General features: G+C 40.7%; 1 protein-coding gene across 5 annotated transcripts in view; it reads left to right on the top strand.

The window, feature by feature from the left end:
- Positions 1-19,131, top strand: part of CNOT4 (CCR4-NOT transcription complex, subunit 4) — a 44,066-nt gene extending 24,935 nt beyond the window's left edge. For 3 of the 5 annotated variants that reach the window (XM_010147077.1, XM_010147075.1, XM_010147076.1), the window contains 3 exons: positions 1,578-2,075; positions 17,831-18,043; positions 18,822-19,131. In XM_010147077.1, coding sequence (XP_010145379.1) covers positions 1,578-2,075; positions 17,831-18,043; positions 18,822-19,123 — 1,013 coding nt within the window. In that variant the 3' untranslated portion in view covers positions 19,124-19,131. The remainder of the gene's footprint in view (positions 1-1,577; positions 2,076-17,830; positions 18,044-18,821) is intronic. The other 2 variants (XM_010147079.1, XM_010147078.1) reach the window with 1 other exon arrangement.
- The last annotated feature ends 1,947 nt before the right edge of the window (positions 19,132-21,078 follow it).

Raw genomic sequence — 21,078 nt, 5'->3', positions numbered from 1 at the left:
CAGGTTTTTTTGAGGGTGGAGAAATTATGTGGTGTCAGTGTATGTTGGTGTAATAATCTGATATAACCTACTATTTTAACACCAGAAGCTGTGCAGTGGAATTCAGAATTTTTTAGCATACTGCATAGTTATCTGATGATGCCTAATATTTCTCTTTCTGAGGTGAGATTATATACATTCAGAAAATATAAAAATAGTTACCTGTACTTTCCAGGTGCTTTCCTATGAGATACCATTTCACATGAATGAAACACTGGTTTGTGTGTACTTAAATAGTTTTAGGAATGATTAACAGTATTCGAGGGGTCACAAATTGTAAATCTGAGGGAGATGTTAGGAAATTAAACAAAACAATATCAGTAATAAATAGAATGTAAATAATACTTTAGGATACAGTTTGTTTACTCAGGGATTAGTCGTCTTTTGACATTCATCTCGCTTCTGGATGTCATAATCCTGTTCATAAACAATATTTTTACCAAGGAAATTACCTGCTGCTAAGGTACTTTATGCACCACTTTTGTGAGGATTAAGTAGCAGTGACAATTTCCAGGTAGTGGAGATACTGTTTGTTTCTTAGCGATATAAAATGTATGGTTTCTATTTAAATAAGAATACAAAAGACAAGGTTTTGTTTGTCTAGCGGCTCTATCTATTATCATGGATTTTAGAGTGAAAATAGAAGTGTAGCTTTGTCTTCCCAGAGAGGATACTGGGCTTAATTTTTAGTACTTGGAACAGCAGACCGAGTTCCCTACCAGCAGAGGGAGTTAATGTCGAGTGATACTGCCTTGTAAACCTCAGCTTGCATTACCACAGGAAAAATTCTGTGAAACTAGACCCAGCATTCACTGAACCTGAATAAGAAATGTAAACAGCATAATGAAATGAAATAGTAACTGAAAATGCAGTAAAAGGTTGATAATTTTTTTTTTTGCAAAACTGCCACAAAATATTTAACAGCTTATTGTAATGCAGTTTCTTAATTCCTTTAGTTTTATCAAGGTGTCTACCTAAATGTTGGCTTGTTTTTCTTCATAATGGTAGAAGGTTTGGGTTTTTATTGGCTGGGGTTTTCTTTCTTTAATTAACCACTACTCAGTTTTCCCCCTTTGAGGGGTAACAACTCCTTCCCCTGCCCTTTCTTGCACAGCAGAGCTGAAGCACAGCATTAATACTGAAAACAGAATGCTAACTGAATAACAACCTTATTTAAACTCTGCTTGGTCACACTTACCTTGAGTAATAGGGTTGTAAGGAAGGTTCTAAGCAAGTGTTTATTGGTCTCTTTCTGCTTGGTGCCGTTACTGAAAATACTTGACAAGGCTTTTCTGTAGTTCAGGAACAGATCCATTCTGCAGTAAAACTACTGTTTGTTATTTCTACCACTTCACCCTAAGAAATTTATGACAGTTTGAAAACTGCATTCTAAGCTGACAAATAGGGTGTCTTTGGGGAATGTATAAAGTACTATATGAAAGATGACTGGCAACATAGATTCACTCAGGCTAAAATTTTTGTATGGATCAATACTTACTAATTCTTGTTCTAAATCCTGTTGTTCTCCTCTCCAACAGAAACTATACCAGTATCCTCCTCCACAGACTGGCAAGCAGCTTTTGGGTTTGGTTCCTCCAAACAGCAAGAGGACGACCTAGGGTTTGACCCCTTTGACATCACCCGTAAAGCCTTAGCAGACCTGATTGAGAAGGAACTGTCAGTCCAAGACCAACCTTCCCTCTCGCCCACATCTCTTCAGAACCCTACCCCACACACTACAACTGCCAAAGGGCCAGGCTCTGGATTCCTGCATCCTGCTGCACCCACAAATGCCAACTCTCTCAGTAGCACCTTTCCAGTCATGCCACAGAGGTTCCCACAGTTTCAACAGCATCGAGCAGTTTACAACTCCTTCAGTTTTCCAGGCCAAGCAGCTCGCTATCCTTGGATGGCCTTTCCACGCAATAGCATCATGCACTTGAACCACACAGCAAATCCCACCTCAAATAGTAATTTCTTGGACTTGAATCTCCCACCACAACACAGCACAGGTCTGGGAGGGATCCCTATATCAGGTAGGTGAATCGGGAGAGCTGTGAATATGACTTAACTCATGCTTTCAGCTTTTCTTAGCCAGGACAGGAAAAGGGAATAGCCAGCTACCAGTTGTAGAGTGGCATCTCTTGACTGTCATACTAGGTTTATGAACGGAGGGAGGAATATTGTTTTAAATAGGCCCTTTCCATTAAAAAACAGTATCTGGTGTTTAGCCTTGTAATACTGAGCTTTATAAGGAAGGTGGAGTATTCTGTGCCCGCTTAATTTTGTGCCAAAGCAGACTAGTATTTATGTTCTTGAGTCTTGCCAGACTGGCTTTTCTTAAGAGTAGGCCCTGGAAGCTTGTTGTGACTTCCACGTCGACATGCAGGTGCTGACCAGAGTTCTTAAAATTGTGCAAAAAAAATTGTAATGATGGTAATTTGTGCCAGATGTCTTGGCTGGGTTGTTCCCTCTTGTGCATAACCAAATGGCTGCACAATAAGACATTCAGTGCTGTTCATTTTTGTACTTCAGATGGCCTTAATATTATGCTAATCTTTCACTGAATGGATGTTTGCAATGTGTGTAAGAGGATTCATCTTGGTTGTGAGGGTTGTAATGTTGGAGGAAAATAAACGTGCAGTCAGGCCAGTTCAGGCTGCCCTCAAGGGACTGATAGGTTCTTGCAGCAAGTGTTACAATTAAGGAGCTAATTATGACGATAATTTTCTTGATTAAAAATTCACTTCTGGAATTTGAAGTCCTATGCTTCTGGTTTAGCTTGGCTGAAACAGGTTCTCTTTTCCTAACAGACGAAAAAAATCGTATGAAGTGTGTAGATGAACTGCAGGTAGAAAGTCTCTAAGTTCTTTGTAGCCTCAGGATGGAGAAAACGGCTTCTTGGGATGTTGCCAGTGTTTTCTTTTCATGCATTTTGAGAAGTATTAGCTATGCTATAAGCAAGTGACCTAGAAAAAGTCACTGTGTGGTTTTGATGCTCTAGTACAAGAGCTGGTTTTGGCTGTTATTTCCCTGTACTTTGTCCTCCTTGAAGGCTCGTTGAAGCTATGGTAGTGCTGTAGGGCCCGTAGGCGGATTCTTAGTATAAACACTAGGTCCAGACTACAAATCCAAGTAGTTCAAAAGTAGTAGTTCATATTCTTTATACTGGCAGTGACAAAGCTTTTTGATTAAAATGACTGTTGTTTGTTATACTGAAGTTAAAAAAAAAGGCAAACCAGAAAAAACCCACACCCCACCCAAACCCAAAGAAATAAATCATTTTTTTACACAGCATCAAACATGCAGCATCTGTAGCACTTTGTTTCTCACTTTCCCCTAAGCTTCCAGGAACTTCATCAGACAGCAAGCTTTGACTCTACCGCTCAGTTCTAAAAATGGCTAGTTCAGGGGGCCAGTAACAAGACTTATCTTCTGGACTAGGGAGACCAGAAAAATCCAGGAAAAGATCTGTTTGTCATACAGGTTGATTCTAGGTTTGTGAAAGTATCCTTCAAATTGTATTGCTTCAATTGTCTTGGGCAGTTTGAAAGTGGATTTCTTTGTAGAAGCCTCAAAGGTCCTTGGTGTGACTCCTGAAGAGCTGCTTGTGGTGTTGGTTGATGAGGAAGATGCACAGCCCATGCTGTGTAATGTTTTAAGGCAACAGAGTTGATATTTAAGTATATCTTTTTCTGTATGCAACTGCTAGAACCAGTTAATCTCAATATTTTTGGCAGATACTGGGCTAAAAACAGAAAATAAGCATCTGCTGTAGTCTCTATGGAAAGTTCCTTTGAGTTGGTCTTAATCTCCTGTTACAGAAAACATTGTTAGTTGCCTGGCTGGCAGTTGGCTACCAGCAGTTGCTGCAGTGCAAACACTTCTCAGCTGATCTGCATGTCAGCTTTGATATGTCTTGAAGAGTCATTTGCACACACAGAGATTACTCCTTTTTCTTTTTCTGATGTCAGAAATCCGCTGAAGTGTTGGGTAGTTTTGGTGTTCTTTGCTGGGTTATGGATTTCTGTTATTTGTATAGTATTTCGTGCCTAGGGTTTTTTGCAGTGATCTAACTGCTTCAGAAGTACAAATAAGTTGAAAGTCAGGAGATGTCCTCATACCTCTCTTGTGCTGACAATAGTTTCCATTTTACTGATTGTTTCTTTTCAAACCTGTGTCTAGTATACAGGTCTCAACTAATTCCTTTTTATGTTCTTTTTGAAAGAATAATTCCTGATCTTCACACTTGCTTTTAATGTATCAGCAGTAGGTATATAATTATAGACTTTTTGTAGTTTCCTTGTTTGATTTACAAACACAGATGTCTGGTGCCATAAGGGGAGGGAAGTGGTGTACAAATACAGAGAAATCATATTGATGGGACGTTATTACAGTGCATTATAACAGATCAGTTGTAGTGTACTGGAAGCTCCTTTTTGATAGCCACTTTGTTAGTCTGTATTAGGGTGTTTTGGGAAATGCCATTAACTCAGCTGTTTCAGATGTAACAGCAAAAGAAACCTAGCACAGGGGAGACCTCACATTCTGTCTTCTAGCAGGGACCCTCAGCTGCTCTCCAAGTTACATGTTTCCTAAGGTCTTTGATCACAGTTTTTTACAGGACTGTAAATTCCTGAAGCAGATGATACTGGACCAGTCACTTGGCTGGGGACACACACAAACACACACCTTACACCCTATTTCTTCTGTGTGCTCTATTCAGTCAACCCTCTTCAACTTTTTGATTTTTTTATGTGAAAACAAGCAGATCCAAACTTTTATAACTTCATATGAAGTTAGTATGCTATTTTCTAGGCTTTCTGTAATCTGATTTTTGTTTTCCCGTAGTATATTTGTGGTTTGGAAGCTTGTATGCAGGAAACAGTATGTTTTAAGCTGTTTCTGCTTTAGCTAGGCATTAGTATTCACATAAATTTGAAATGCTCATGTCTGACATGTTAAATATAATGTTCTGAAGTTACCTTTTGTTTAGTCAAGAATCAGAGCTGTGCTGTGTTCATAAGCTCCAGGTCATGAACATGGCTATTTTGTGATGTGCTGAGAATACAGGTACTACCCATGTTTTGTTTTAAGCTCTTAAAAATTATTTCTATATGGAAGCTGGTAGCCTGTTTCTCAGAGGAAGTAGTATTTATTAAACTCATTCTGCAGTTTCCAGTGAAATGGCACAATGACACGATTGACTTCATGATTTTATTATGCATATACTCATAATGTGTCATATTCATCAGGCTTACATTTGTCCCCAACCCATATTTAAATTAACTTTTGATTGACTGATTGCCAGACTATCATTTCCTCCCCACCCCACACGGTATGGTTTTGCAAACTATAGCAGATGTTACGTGGTCTCATTGTAAGGGACAGCTTAGGCTTGTTGCTGTTCTCTGGCGTGGGATGGATGGGATGATTTATGGTCCGATTGTAACTCTATTTCAGGAGAAGAGTTCAGTGACTTTTTATTTATGGTCAGCATGATTGTTGCTAAAAGCAAACTTACCCTAGATTGTGTGCAAGCTATCCTACGAATATAGGACAGTGGCTATCCCTTATTCTGCAGATAATGCCAAAGGAAAGATCCACTGACAGCAACATGAGTGAGCATGTGTCTTTATTTTTGTTATTTTAGGATAACAGAAAACTTGCTGTAATTTGATAGCTAATGCACTTCCATCTTTGCTACCCTACTGCCCAGTGGTGTGTTCTACTTTACTCTATGATCCAATACTATACTTACTATGTAAGATACTATGCTTATATAGTACTATGCTTATATAGTAAGTATATAAGTAAGTATAGTATCGGATCATAGAATAAAGTAGTTCTCAGATTAACAGTGTGTTTTGAGACAGATACTTGTAAAATGAGATGCATGCATATTAATATTGGGAAAATAGAAATACATTGTTTTATTTCTTGAGTTTATTGGGCAGTTGGTAGTCATTGACTTTATTACACAGAAAAAGTGTAAGAACAAATTCACACAGAGTATGAAGAAAACATTGTAAGTGGTTATTCCACCTTTCCTGTCAGATCTATGCAAGGTGAAGTACTTGACATTTTGAAACATTGCCTGTTGTTTATTAATTTCATAATTATCCTGAACACAGTTCTAAATAAGAAAATAACTTTGTAAGAACTTACCAATTCAGTAATATAGTTTGAAATTTGAACTCTTCCAAGACTAATGCTACACATTGTGTGTATGTTCTTCCCATATAAAGCATTGAAACCCATTGACTTGCAAGGGACCACAAGGATTATCGAGCCCAACTCCTGAGTCCACACGGGGCAGTTGTAAAAATTAAACCATACATCTCAAAGCATTGTCCAAATGTTTCTTGAACACAGACAGGCAATTTATGTATATCATGTATACATTAGAAATCTAAGAGAGGAAATAGTCAAGTGGACGCAGAGACAGATAGGAAGCACAAAGAAAAAGGTTCCTGAAGTTAACTTGGTGGATTTTACAACTGTTACTTTAGCCACAAAGCTGTTGATGTGGACATTACAGTAGACTTGTTCCTGAAACTTCAAAACTTGAATGTCCTAAGTCTTTGTAGTTGGATATAATTGACAATTCAATATTTTATTCTCCCCAACGTTTTTGTTTTGACTTTGTGGCCTGACAGATGGAATTATGTATATTTAAAGATGAATTTGAGACAAATAGGTAGACAGTTCTATTAAGTTTGAGTGCCATCCAGCAGTCTTTGTGCTAATGGCCCTGCATTTCTTATCAAGGCACTGATTGATTGGAATGCACATTTGAGTCTTGCCTGCATTTAGGTTTCTGTGAAGCAATAGCTGGCAGCAGGAAGGGCAAAGCAATGAAGGTTATACTAACAAGGTCCAACTTCTTCCTGCTTAAGTCTTGGCTTTTCTATATCTGAACAACTTACGGTGTTGCATCTTCTCCCACTTTATATTGTCTGGCCTCTGTGGCCCCAGCTATTGAACATGAACATCAAATCCTTTCTTGCCTAATGCTACTTTTTGAACGATATTTTAGTAAAATAAAAGGAAGATTCCTATATGTTGGCTGTGATCATAGTGTTTAAAAGACTATTTAGACCACAGAGAAGGGCGGGATATCGGAATTAGTGTTGATGTGCTCTGCCTTCAGCAGTCCTTGTCTGACTGGGGATTTTCTCATGTGCCCCAAATGGAAATGGAGTTACACATTTCTTATTTGACCTTTGTTCATTTGACGCTGGGTTGATTCTTAATAGTTGAGTGTGTCTCATAAACGGAGAAAAGCACAGCTTGTTTTATACAGCCCTGGAACAACAACAAAAAGAATTTGCAGTATAGCAGCTGACACACTCTTGTGGTCTCAGGATAATAATTTGGAATTTAGGGGGTTCTACTTCTGCTACTGTACCTTTTTAAAAGAGGATCTGGCCTGTGTGGTATGGTGACTGAATTGAGCAAGCTGTAAAATAGAATTCTCCAAATGCTGTGTACAAAACGCATTTAATCCCATGCCCTGGCAACAGGCAGTGTGACATGAACAGTGCTGCCTCAGAGCCCTTTATTTGGATGCAGTGGCTGAAAGAGCATTTTACTATGCTTTTCCTCTTGACCTGACAATATGTGAAAGGTTTAACACTGGCATTAAGTATTGGTGGCTTTACTCTTAACAGTAAGAGATGCATTAGTCCATTAATTTTCTGTCCTAATCCTTTAAAGATGACTGCTTACTCACTTGGTGGTATTCCTTGATGTTTTGCTTTCTGACAGCAGCTGGGCAGAAGCATGGCAGCTGAAAGTCATCTTTTCTGTGCCCCTGGTTAGAGCTGTGGTTGCCTATAGCTGAAGTCTTTCTCTGATTAGGTATAAAAATAGAAAATCTCTTGAAAATCTTGGCACTTAAAGCTAATAGTTGTATCAGCCATGTGTGGCACCTCCAAAGGCCTGTATCTTTCCAGAGTGCAGAGCAGCTCTTCTCAGAAGTAGATGTGTTACACTGATGTCAAGGCCGCTCCTCATTTGAAAATAAAGGCTTGAGCATTGCTTTGAAATAGTAAAATAAGAAGTACTGTTTGTAAATGATCCTCAGCTATTTCCATTAACGATTTTACTCAGCCTTGCATAGACCCTGTGTCCCGTTTTCCTCAACAGAAGTGACTCCATTCCTGGTGTAGCCTTTGCCACTTAATGTTTTGTTCTCAGCAATCCTTATGCCTGTTGTATCCCATTTCATTCCATGGAGACTCTTGGGCCTCCACCCACCTTCTTCAAAAGGTGCTTTGTGTCTGTGTGCAACCCCCAGCTGTGAAATTCATTCTCCTTCTATAAACTAATTTTCTGTTTCATTGGTGAAGAGGTGAGCTGTTCAGCACAATGTGAAACAAATGCAATTTAAAAACAAACTTTTTTGGCTTGCTAGCTTCCGTTGTTCTGGAGTTGTGGGTCTCTTAATGCACCCAGAGAGGCCCTGCTAGGTTTAAAATGAAGTAAATGGAAGTGGGATTTCAGATTAATTTCTAAAATACTAAATCAGTCTCAAGATTGAAGTCACACTGTTTGAAATCTGTCATGGTATTTTCTTGTCCTACCTCTGACAACGTGGCCCCTAGGTCCCTTACGCTTTCTACATTTCACTACCAAGGCCTGCCTTAACATAATCTTGTCATGATCTCTGAGAGAACTTCATCCCCAGCACCTGTCCTCTAAGTCTTCCTACTTCTCCTTCTGTTCCAAAATCTCATCTCGCACACCCTCCCTTTCCTCCCAGTGCCTTTTCAGTGCTAATATTGCCACTGTTTTTAAAACCCTATGGATTTTTTTTTTTCCCCTCGTATGAATGTATAGGAGTTACTGTTCCAAATAAAGCCTGATATATAAATACCTGTGTCCTCACGTCTGGGAGGTTGGCTTTAAGCTCTTAGAAATTTCTTAAAATCTTTAATTGTATGGTTATTAGGGATGGCAGTGCAAGACAGGCATCCTGCTTTTTTTAGTAGTAAGGTGCCTATTTTTATAGGCGTAATTATATTTTGGAAGGAAAAAAGTGACAAAAGGCAAATGAAAAGGTGTAAAAAAAAAAAGGAGAAAAAGCTCTTAACTTCCCTTGGCTGCAATACATCAGAGGAATGACTAATCCCATCAACACTGCTAGACTTGAAATCAATGCGGTGTTGGCTGAAATAGGTGGCCTGAGTAGCTGACCCAGTTTGCCTTCTGGACCATCAGTCCTGTCAGCTTTTTGGGTAACTCTTCCCCAGAAACAGGGAGAACAAGCCCATAGGAAGTATTCAAATTTCTTGACTATTAAGTGTCTGTAGTATGGTCACCAAGTGAGTTTCAGTTGCACTAAGTGTCGGGCTTTTGCCTGTGATTTATGAATGGGAGACTACATTTCTTGCTTACAGAGCAAGAACTTTTTCTTACTAAACTCCTTAGGGCTGGTTCACCAGAAGTTATGGAGGCGGCTGCCTTTCATAGGTAACCCCTAAGATCTCAGGACAGCTGTGCAGTAGTGTAAGAGGCAGCTCTTTTGAGTCTCCCTCCACTAGCAGGCAGATGTTTATCCTTGGGGTGCTGTGATTTATCGGATGCTTTTCAAAAATACAAACTGGTGCTTCAAAATACACAGTAAACAACTAGAGTGAGTTAGAAATAATTGACTTAGTGATGTTAAAAACCTGTCATTTTCCCATTGAAGACTGGAAATTAGTACGCTTGACAGTGCCACCTGTTAGTAGCAGTGTCTAACAAGAGGCTGTGCCTTGGGCACAGATGTGAAACTTCAGCTCCTTCTGGGCCAAGGCCATCTCACAATTAGGACTATGACTGAATTTTAGCAAAAAAGCACAGACAGTTCATAGGCTTTTGCATAAACATGTTCTGAAATGCACCAACTTGAAGAGCCATTGAGAAAGGGCAGATGTTGTCTGTTTAGCCGTTGTATTGGGGAAGGAGCGTAAATGAAAAATCCTGGAGGGTTAACAGCAGTTGAAAGAGCAGTTTTACAAAAAGTGTTTCTCCTCCCAGCGACACCAAATAACATTTGAAGGGAGATAAAAAAAAAAAAACCCTGATCTTCTCTGTGTTTTGCCATCTCTTTGTTCCTTCTACATCACAGCCTCATTTGAACTTCAGCTTGTTCCCAAAGGTATTAAATCTACAAACCCATATATTTTAAAGTGGGTCATCTCCTGTTGGAAGACACCATTTGGTAATTGGAATGTATTTCATGTCATGGAAGGTTTGTTTTTCTTCTCAGCTTTGTGTTGTTTATCTAATCTTCCCACAGAATGACTGAAATATCTACAGATACACATAAGACAATTGTTACAGAGGTGGAAAATTAAAAATTAGTTTATTTCTCGGAGCATTCATTCACTGTGCTAATGCTGGTGTCTCAGCCTTGGTCAGAGGATTGGTTGGGTACTCCCAGAACCCAGAACCTTCATAACTAAATAGGCTCTTGCTAATTATTGATACAGTTTTGAAGATCTGATTTTACCTTGCCAATTCTAGTTATTACATTGGCCATAGGGCAAATTCCATATATTTTGCTTTTATTTATACATCTATCTATGCATGTACCCACAAGTACACTTGTACACGCAGGATTTCATTTAAGGTCAAGGTTTTTTTATTGACAGATAAGGTAACCCAGTGAACTTGAACCCTGGTGCAGGATCTGAGCAGGTGTAAGCAGGTGTACTTAGGTTAAAATGAACTTTGTTTTCTCAGATTGCATGTCCTTCTGAGCTTTTATCAAACTGTTCATAGGATTCAGTCAGTATCTTAACAGTCTTTGTACACTCAGTTTAGGTTTATATTATTATCAGTGCCAAGAATTGACTGTTTTCTAATGGGGTCCTTTTTTTGGATGAGAAGCATCTTAATAGTTCTCATGGAAGATGATGTTATTGACTAAGGCATTACAGAATATACTGTCTTTTTTTGTAGGCAGGACAGTGGGTCCCAACTTGATTGAAGTCCTGCACTTGACCACTAGACATTTTTAGCAATAAAAGCCAAAATGGGATGTGGGATGCTGTGGAAACATCTGATATGAAGTCAAGCATGTTTTTCAAAGCAAGTTAAAATCTTAATTTGAAATTTACTTATAGCTTAAAATTGGCCGGCTGGCTGCTATAATTATGTACTAGATTTGGTCTCTTGAGCCATGGTAAGTATAAGTCAATCATAAGAACTTTCCAGAATACTTAATGTAAAATTGCTTTTCTCAAACCTGATAAAATTCTGACACTGTACATACAAGCAAATATGAATCTTCCTATTGAATATTTAAGATGAGCTGTTCCCTCACTGGTGTTTGTAGAAGGGATTTCCCCTGAAAATAAATTAAATTTTCTTGCTCTTAATGCGTACTTAGTCACAGAGAGCTTAAAAGTTACACTGTCAGATCTTCGTCAAAAAGGGAAATTATTTAGAATAACTTATTTTTCCCTTTGAAGTGTATACTTTAGAATTCAATATGTTCTTCTACTTGATAGTTTGGCTTACTGGCATGTTAAGTTGCAGCTGATTTATTTTAAATTGAAAAATAGTGCTTTTTTGATTTACATAGCTATCTTTTAAATTGGGTACATATGGAATTAATATAGCCACAGGAATCAATGTGGAATGAAGATAACTGCTGCTTTACTTGCATTATTTTAAAGCTCTGTGTGGACTGGTGTCTCTTGAAGCCAATTTTGTAGGTATGTTTATGTACATGTGCTTTTGTATGTATACTTCCTTTGTTTCCCCATGTCATAGAGCTCGTGACCGTAAGACTTTCATTTGAAATCTGTGCTGTGGAATGGCACTTAGCTGTTCTTATGGATTGCCAAGTTGCTTCCCTTGTATAGAGAATGTCAGTGAGGTTTTTAAATGTCTCTTCAAACAGCTCTGTCTTCTGGTGTTCCTATCATTTGATATTTCCCTAATACGAAGTGACTGCTTGTATTCCTGATGGGCAGTGCTGCTGTTTAAATGTGGGCAGGTTCCATCTTCATTAACCTGCTAGTAGTGTTCTCAGGCCTCTGTGAATGGGTGAAACTTCATTGTCGGGATCAAACATTGTGGGATTCCTAGAAATCACAGATACACAGAATCAGTGAAGTCTGAGAGTGAAATCCTTGACCGTAGCAGTTTAAATGAAATTTTACTCATGGTTTTAAAAATACCATGAGCAAACAAGCTTATTAGTCATATTGAAGTGACACAGGTACAGTTTTTATCATAACTGTGTTGTTGATGGTTATGTATATAAGCTTTGGATGAAGGGCTTTCGAGTTTATCCAACACGACAGGGATCATTTTCATTTTAGGATGTGGCAAACAATCCTCTCCTCTTTCCCCCTTGGAGCAAAATATTGGACAACTTTTTTCAAAATAGAAATACCAATATTATACCAATTATATCAATTTCATTTTGAGATGAAAACAGGGAAGTCCCAGCCACTTCTCAGAACAGGGTAACAGGCCGTTTTCATGGAAAGCACAGACTGTGGTACCTGTGAAATTGGTAGCACAAACTGCAGGCTGGGACTCACGGGGATGTCAGTGCAACGGGAGTGCTTTTCAGGTGGCCTCATTTGTTTCTAGTGGAGTGGAAAGACTCCTGATGAAGGTAGTCTTTCTGATTCCCTTTTTTCTTTTCTCTTCCCTCTTTTTCTTCCTACCCTGGGTACAATTTTGTCGTTCTGGTTGTCTCACCAAGGCTTCAAAACTGGCTGTTGCTATACAGTGTCCTTGAAAATGTCACACGGGCCTTCTTACAGGCAGGTCACTGCTATAACCACTTTATTCCCAAATACGCCTTGGAGGTCTCTTTGCTTTCGTTGCTGCTATGCACAGTCAGGTGTGTGATGTTACTAATAAGTTTATTTTTCTCTCTCATATGACGGGTTTCCTCTGAATTTCTTTTGCTAATTTGAAGCTTTTCTGTAGCACTGTGGTGTGCCTTGGCCACACACATGGCATACTGATGGGCTCTTAAAAAAAAAAAAAAGAATGAATTGCAACCTAGATTTACAGGACGGCTTGCTTTTCATAAGGACTAGAATATTGAAGACTTCTGGCATAAAGATGTTTAATGGTTTTACACAATTAGTGCCAAATCAGGCCCTTGTAATAGTTTGGAATATAATATTGATGAAGAACTATGCTTGCTTTGCACTTAGTGATGGTCTTTTCTTTGCTATTAGTCATATTTATTTAAGCATGTACTGTGTGAATTTTGAAACAGATTTGATCATGGACTTGTATCAAAATTGGGGCAGTAATTTGAGATGGTCTGGTCCCTGTAGGACATTGATTTTAGTGGGCTTGTCTCCTGCCAGGTAGACCGAAAGCCATGAACAGAGGTGCTTTCCGTGGCACTTCACTGGGTAGTTCTCTCGTTAACAACGAGTTAAGACCAGGGCATGGGGGGAGGAATCTCCAATTTATCTTGGTGTGTAAAATCTTTTAATTCCAGCCAACTGGGCTTTAACTTTTCATCTGTTTTCCAACTGTCCGTGGACATACTGCTTTAAGTTAGGACGAATCTGTTTCAAGAGACAGATTTTCCATTCCTGTTTGAGAGGGAAGAAGTGGTGTGTTGGTTCTCATGTCCCTAGGTGATGATGTCTGACTGTCAATTCTGCTAGCTAGTCAAAAAATTACTCCTTTCAACCAATTAAGTTTAGAAGTAGGGGAAGATAATAGGCAAATGCCCTTTTTAACAGATCTGTATTAACTGAAAGCTAACCTTTGCTCTACTAGCTTCATGGTGAAGCATGGGCTTAATTGACAAAAAGGACAAACTAGCTGAGGGGTGAACAGTAATTTCTCCTGAAGATCCTTATTTTCTTCAGGTGGTGGAAGTCACTCCTGCCTTGGGGATGACTTGCCTTTTCACTTAGGCTCCTGTTTAAAACTTGTCGGACTCCAGCACAGGCATGCTGATTGAACTGTTTGGTTTGGGTATCACTGTATGGTGCCTGGAGATTGCTCAGGTACTGGGCTGCATCAGGAGGTATTTTTAACAAGGTGTTTTACCAATCATAGCCAGAAACTGAGGCCTTGGAAGGCAGTGCCAGTGGGTGTAGAGCTGTGCATTCTCTATTGATCCCATCTACTTTAACCCCTTAATCCATTTGAATCCATTACCAGATCCCATATTACAAAAATAGCTTAATTACAGTATTTCTTCTTGGAAGCTGGGAGTCTGACCAAGCTGTGAAACTTTGGTCATGTTTGGGTGGGTTTTTTTTGTTCTGTACATTATTTGCCAAGCTGCAAAACCCTCTAAGACACCTGAGTAATGTTGTACTTGCTTTTTCTTGGTGTCAGAGAGCAGTGGTTTTGTCGTAGCTTGCCTTTCAGCCCCATGAACCCAGCTGTCTGGGAAAGACGACAAATGCTTTGGGATTATCAGTTTTGTCACTTTTATACCCAGGAGCACAAGATTTTCATGCACAAACTTGCTTATTGCTAGCAAATAACGCAGGTTTTTATAGCTAGTGAATCCTTTTAGGCCTTTCATCTCCTGACTTCTGTGATTCCAAGTGGATTTTGTACTGACAGTTGGGATGGACAGTCTTCCTCAATTTCTTATTTTTGTGCTCTATGTTAGAGAGGGTATACAGCAGTGGTGCACTATACCTGCCTCTCACATGATTGCTTACCAAACAGAACTAGCGTTTTCTGTTCCATGAAAAGCTTGTATTTCAGCTGTTTGCTATTTTTCTGGGCTCTTATGTATTGTCTTTTTTTTTTTAAACGGAGAACAACATGACAGAAACATGTCTGTTTTCTTAGCCCAAGATGGCTTGATTCCCTACTATGTTTATTTTCCTATCCCACTCCTTTTATGGCTCTGTTTTCATTAGACTTCCTCAGTGAGGTGTAGCAGGTGTGTAGCTTACTGCATGTTTACTTTCTTGCCCACGAGCTTTGAGGGCATATTGGAGATTAGTAATGCCCGTGATTAAGGTGATTATGAGCTTGCAGATTCCCAGCTCGCAGGCACTGCGATGAGTACGTTCAGTCCTGTGTGATTGTAGTAAGATTCTTGTGTGTGCTTTTTGCCCTGTAGTAAAAGTGGGTAATTAAACAACTGCGTTTCTTAGAACAAGCTGTTGGAAGCAGCAGTGGGAAAATAAACTGGAAACTAAATGGTGTGGCAGACAGAATATGTTGCACAGTTATTTCTGTGGTGGTGAACTGGCTACTTTTGTTCCAAAAAATGTGTTTGGAACTTGTCTCAAATGAGCTTATGGATGTTCAGAAAGGTTGTGAGCAAATATTTGTCAAGGATATTTGACTATTACTTTCTATATTTTTTATTTTATTTTTTTAAACCCCAAGATCCTATAGGTAGATTTGGGGCTTTTTAAAAGTTTTTCATAGGTTTGAATGAAAAATATGTTGCACCGAACTCTTTAATGCTGTTTGTGTGTATTAGTTTCGCAAAGAAAAAAGCGGGAGCTCTGGAGGGAAGAGGAAGTGGATCTGATTTACAGTAGGACAAATCAGAGTAGAAGCAAAAGCCAGTTGTGTGCACTATGGCTCAGTGCAAACACAGAACAAATCACTGGTAGCCTGCTGGTTTTTCACCCAGAGCAGCCCGTACGCCGGGCCCCGTGGAGTACGTTGCTGCACGCTGTGTGTGGGTGCAGTCACGCTGCTGTCGGGAGCCTTGGTTGCCTCTGCGCTGAGGTGTTACTCAAGCACTGAGCTTGGGTTACCCGCTTGAGGCAGAGCTGCAGTTCCGTTCTGCTGGTTTTTCTTCTGTAGCGCTTAAAGTCTTTACATGTAACGTGACGCACATGGTTAACGGGCAGGCTTCAGGGTTTACTTCCACTACCTGATTTTTGACCTGTCCTTTCCTTGCTTATGAGAATTCTTAGGAATTGTCTGCCTTCCCCATGGAGGTACCTCACACTGTAACCTCTGAGGAAGAGATTTCCCAGCCTCAGCCAGTGAGCGGGGATAACAGCAGTTGACTGTAAACCTACCAGAATCTGTGGTCAAATGTATTCTGCAAACTTGCCCAGGCACAGAGGATGGCTTTCCTAGTATGCTCTTGGCACGTGGGCTGTTATCCCTCTTCAGGCTCCAAGCACAGCGTCAGTCTGTCTGGCCACGGACATCCGAGGTGTCAGCTGCTGTCCTGCTACGTGGGGATGATTATGGATGCAGATGTGTGCCTGTGGTAGAACAGCTGTGTTAGGCATGTACAGGGTTAGGAACGATGGTGTTGCTCCAACAGCCGTCATAGGCAGAGTGGATGTGGCAGATTTGCATAGTAATTTGTTTTGAAGTGCAGTTGGTGACATGGACTGAAGTATGACTTGCTGTGATTTGTGATCAATTTGCTTGCTGTAATTCTGTACAGAAGCAGAATCTTAGAAGGTTTATTCTAAGAAAGGCTCTGGCCTGGGGGAAGGCAAGTTCTGCATGAAATCACAGGATTTCAAGAACTTGGTTTTTTCCTCCTCTGGTTACACAGAGGTAATTGCTGGAGGCATCAGTTCTTTGAACATTCAGCTTTACAAAAATTGCCATGGCAGGCTTTGATAGCGGACGGGACTGCTTTCTTAGCTCTCCAACATAGAGCTGGACGTTAGCGATGGCCTTTGATCCTTCCACAAAGACTTCATTCTCTTCTGTTGTTGATGAAGTAGCAGTATTCTATATCTCACTGTAACAATTCTGATGGACGTCAAGGTCCTGTCTTCAATTAAGACAGGCGGAGGTGGGTTAAAAATCAAAAGGTTTAGTCCAAGAGCATACTGCCAGTGTGTTACCCAACCCTGTCTTTTCGAGTATATTTGACCACAAGTTTATGAAGTAGGACTTTCTGTATTGGCTGGTAAATACTAGGATGCTCATGTCTGGTTTGTTTGGCTTTGAGATAACCTAAAGCAGGAGATGGATCATAGAACCTGATGGCCTGTTGCAGATAGCATGGTTTAACGTTTGTGTTCAGGGCTCGCTTGCTGTAGTGCTAATAGCCATGTTATTCTGTTGTCCTTTTTCAAGACGTGCCCTGACACATTTAGGCAAATAGTTGAGGCTTGAGTGTTTTGGTGTCCAGCTTGTTTGCTTCTAACCAAAGCTTTGAGGATGTAGCTGTGTCGGGAATTATTCTGAGAAGTCTCTAAAGAATTTTCACTACTGTTCTTCAACTGCAAGAGGAAATTGCGCTCCCTCCAACTTCATGAGAACTTAATTACCATTTCCTTCGGAAGAACACCTGTAGGGCTGTGAATGAGTGAGCTAGAACAAACCAAAACTTCCGTGATATTCCTCCACCTCCCTGGTTCCTCATGTTCGGCTTCTATTGCAAAGCCCTACCTAGCCTTTCTTCATTTTAATGTACTTCAAAGAAACAACCTTTTCGAGCCTGCTGTCCATTAATAAAGCAGCCAGATTGGGTTGTCTAGCTTGCACCAGAGGTATTCTCATAAAGGATCTGGTAGGTTTTCCCCTGTTATCATAGAAGAAGAGCCACTGTGCCTTTGATTATTCCAGTCTCTGAACCAAAAAAAATGGGGAAATATCAACTGGGGGAGGAGTTAAATCTTTCTCCCAGTCCCTTACACTTGGTTTAAAACATGCCAGCCTCTCTGAGTTAATTCATCAATCATATAAACATTGACCACAATTTTTGGGTAGGGAAATTATTAAATGCTTAGTTTAAAAAGTAAGAACAGAATCCCATACCCCACCAAAGAAGGACATCTGTTTCTAACTTCAGCTTTTTATTTTTTTATCTTTCATTTTTTTTTGTTGGTAAATCTCCCAGACAACAGCAGTTCTGTAGAGAGTTTAAATATGAAGGAATGGCAGGACGGGCTAAGGGCACTTCTACCGAACATTAACATCAACTTTGGTGGACTGCCCAATGCTTCTTCCCCCTCCAACGCCAACCACAGTGTACCAACGTCCAACACTGCCACCACCGACAGCCTGAATTGGGACAGCCCTGGCAGCTGGATGGACCCCGCAATCATCACAGGTAACCGTTTCTCACTCCTTCAGCTCCGCTGGCAAACCATCCAATGGGTATTTGGCACAAACTGATTTACACCTGGAAAAAAAGAAAAAAGAAAAAGTCAGTATGCGGTGGTCTCTTCCAGCTTCCATCCACAAAATCTCAAGGGTCCAGGAATTTCTGTGGAACCGCTAGGTATAACGAAGCGTCACGTAGGCCTTTGCAATGCATGCCCGGGACCGTTTGCAGGCAGTTAGGCGGATCAGCGCTTATCCGTAGGGTTAGCGTAGGTGTCCCTTCTGCTGGCTGGCATGTCCGGTATGTGTGCGCTGGTCCTGAGGCACGGAAGGCATTCACTGGACGTTGTTACTTAAAAAGGGACATACTCCACTTGTTTATAAAGCTCTCTTTTATAAGGCTGTCTGGTTGTGTTTCCCTGTCGGAGAGGCTGAAGCATGATGCACGTAGGCAGAGTAGGAGGCGAAGCATGCAGCGTACTGGTGGTGTGGTGTGGTAAGGTCACCTCAGCAGGGATGCAGTCCTTGCGTGCAGGATGCTCGATGGAAGATGTGTGTGTTACGAAGAAGCGCTCTGAGGGGGAACTTTCTCTTAACTGGATTTAATGTTAAATGTCTTGTGGGCAGGGCTGTTGTATACAACAATGTAAAATGCATTCTCTGTACAAACTAATCATGTTTTCTCACTGTTGCTTTTTGTTAGGTTAAATTGACCTCCTTTGTGCTCAGCTTATTGCTTCTGCTCTGACTTGCCTGTATCCCTGTTTTTTTTCTTCTCTTCATAGGTATCCCAGCCTCCACAGGAAACAGTTTAGACACCCTTCAAGATGACAATCCTCCACATTGGCTAAAATCTCTTCAGGCCCTCACAGAGGTGGACGGCCCCAGTGCAGCACCATCACAGACGCACCACAGTAACCCCTTCAGCACACAGATTCCTCTGCACAGAGCCAGTTGGAATCCCTACTCTCCTCCTTCAAACCCCACCAGCTTCCATTCCCCGCCCCCAGGCTTTCAGACAGCCTTCAGACCCCCCAGTAAAACCCCCACAGATCTACTACAGAGCTCAGCGCTGGATCGTCACTAGGGAAGGAGGAAAAAGAAGAAAAAGAAAAAAAAAAAAATAAAACCCAAAACATTAGAAATGCAGGAAGTGTCCCACCCTGACTCCTCCCCACGCCCACCTACTGTTCCCTGTCATATCTTTTTTTCTGAAGAATCCAGTTCCTGATCAAACCTCCCCCCCAAATGCAATGCCATCACAGGGTCACGACCATATCTTTTTGTTAAGTTTCCGCTGAGCCAGTGTTTAAAATACACTGTTTGAAATATTTTCTAACCATTCTAAGGAAAAAAAAAAAAGAGAGAGAGAAATCAAAATGCAGTCTCAATGCTTAAGGAGAGTATTACTGTCTTAGTCTTTTGCACATGAGTATTTGCCTAGTGGAAAAATGTCAGTCTGCAGCAGGGGAAAAATTGCAATGCAGAATCAAATGCAGAAACATGGAAAAGGTATTTAATTTAAATGAAGTTACTAAACCTGTGGGGCAAGCAGTGGCCCAGCATTTATTTTGCATTCAGTGTGGCACTACGCAGGGAAATTGCTATGTTGGTTTTTTTTTTTGAGAGGGATTTTATTGTCAGCCAGTAAGAGTTTGACATGAAGTGTGTTGAAAGACAAAACACTTATAGCTATGAGTAACTGGCATGTTGCTGAAGAGTGGTTTAAAGAGGGGAGAATAAGATTTTTTTCTTTAATTTTGGCTTTAGATTTAAAGTAAACTTTAATGTTTTAAAAGTATTCACAGATTTAATACCTAGCGTATACATAATATAATTATAAGCAGCTGAAACACGAGTGATATTTACTTCAGTCTTTCTGTCTCCTCTGTCAGTCTCTCTTTCTTTTTTTTGGAAAAACAAAGATTCACCTGATTAGAGCACTCTGGGATAGCACTGCATTGGGGCCACATGATCACCATCAGGAGCAACCTCTGACCTCCTCTGCCTGCAGCTTTTACTTAACTCTGTAGTTTCTGGACGTTTGTGCAGTATTGAAAAGACAGGAAAAAAGAAACAAACATGGTTATAACCTGTTGCTAAAACTAAAACCAAGGAAATGTACCTCTTTCTTCAGAATTAAAACTAAAATCTTAAATAAAACAGAAAACTTGATGATGAATTCATGTTTGCTGCCTTGGGTTTTTTTTTTTTAACTTGAGTTTGTAATTCCTGCATCTGGTAAAACTATGTCATTGGTCGTTTGGTATTTTCCTTTTTGTCTGAACTGGAGCTACTTTGGTGGGTTGCTTTGCATGGTGACTTCTGTATTGAGGGGTGGGAAAAGCACGCAGACTTTGTATTTTTAAAGGGATTCTGTCTTTACTGATGGCTGTAGCTAGAGGCTGCCCGCCTCTAATCTCTGGTGCTCTCCTTTGCGATCTGAAGCATGAAATGCTTGTTTGTGCTTCCTGAATTAAATGCCATGGCGCCTGGGACAGACGGCAGGCGATAATGTGTCTGGGGGTGGTGTGGCAGAGGGTTCTGGTTACAACTCCCTGTTTCCCTCAGCATCCTCACTTAAAGGCATCAAATACCGTCACTGCACAACGGGGGACGGAGAGCTCTTAACACCCAGAAGGTCTCTAACAAGCCTCCGGCCAGAGATGCTTAAAACCAGCAACCTGGTGACTGGGGTGCTGGGTTGGTGTAGCTCGTACGGGTGGCAGAGAGCCTGACATCCTAGAGGTGTGTGCAGGAGGATTCTTCACCTGGCTTGAGCTGCTTAGTTCGGCTGGCTTCCCCCCTAAAATGTTTGCTGCTGGCAGGGGCAAGGCAGGGAGTTCACAGGGCTGAGCTTGGGCACCTCCTAGGGTGCTAGGGACTGACTTTTCATGGTGTGGGGAGTGGGAGTAAGTCCTGAGTGGGGCTCTGGGCAGGGGAGCCAGGCGTTAAATCAGCATAAAGGGACTCGGTGCCCTGCTTCGTACCTCAGTGCTTGTTGGCGATTGTCAGCCTTTCCTCCTGTGCCCCCGCTGCCGT

Source organism: Eurypyga helias, unplaced genomic scaffold, assembly GCF_000690775.1.
Source record: "Eurypyga helias isolate BGI_N326 unplaced genomic scaffold, ASM69077v1 scaffold2492, whole genome shotgun sequence".
Taxonomy (NCBI): Eukaryota; Metazoa; Chordata; class Aves; order Eurypygiformes; family Eurypygidae; genus Eurypyga; species Eurypyga helias.
Note: the sequence above shows the minus strand (reverse complement) of the source record. Positions and strands in the feature narration are given on the sequence as shown.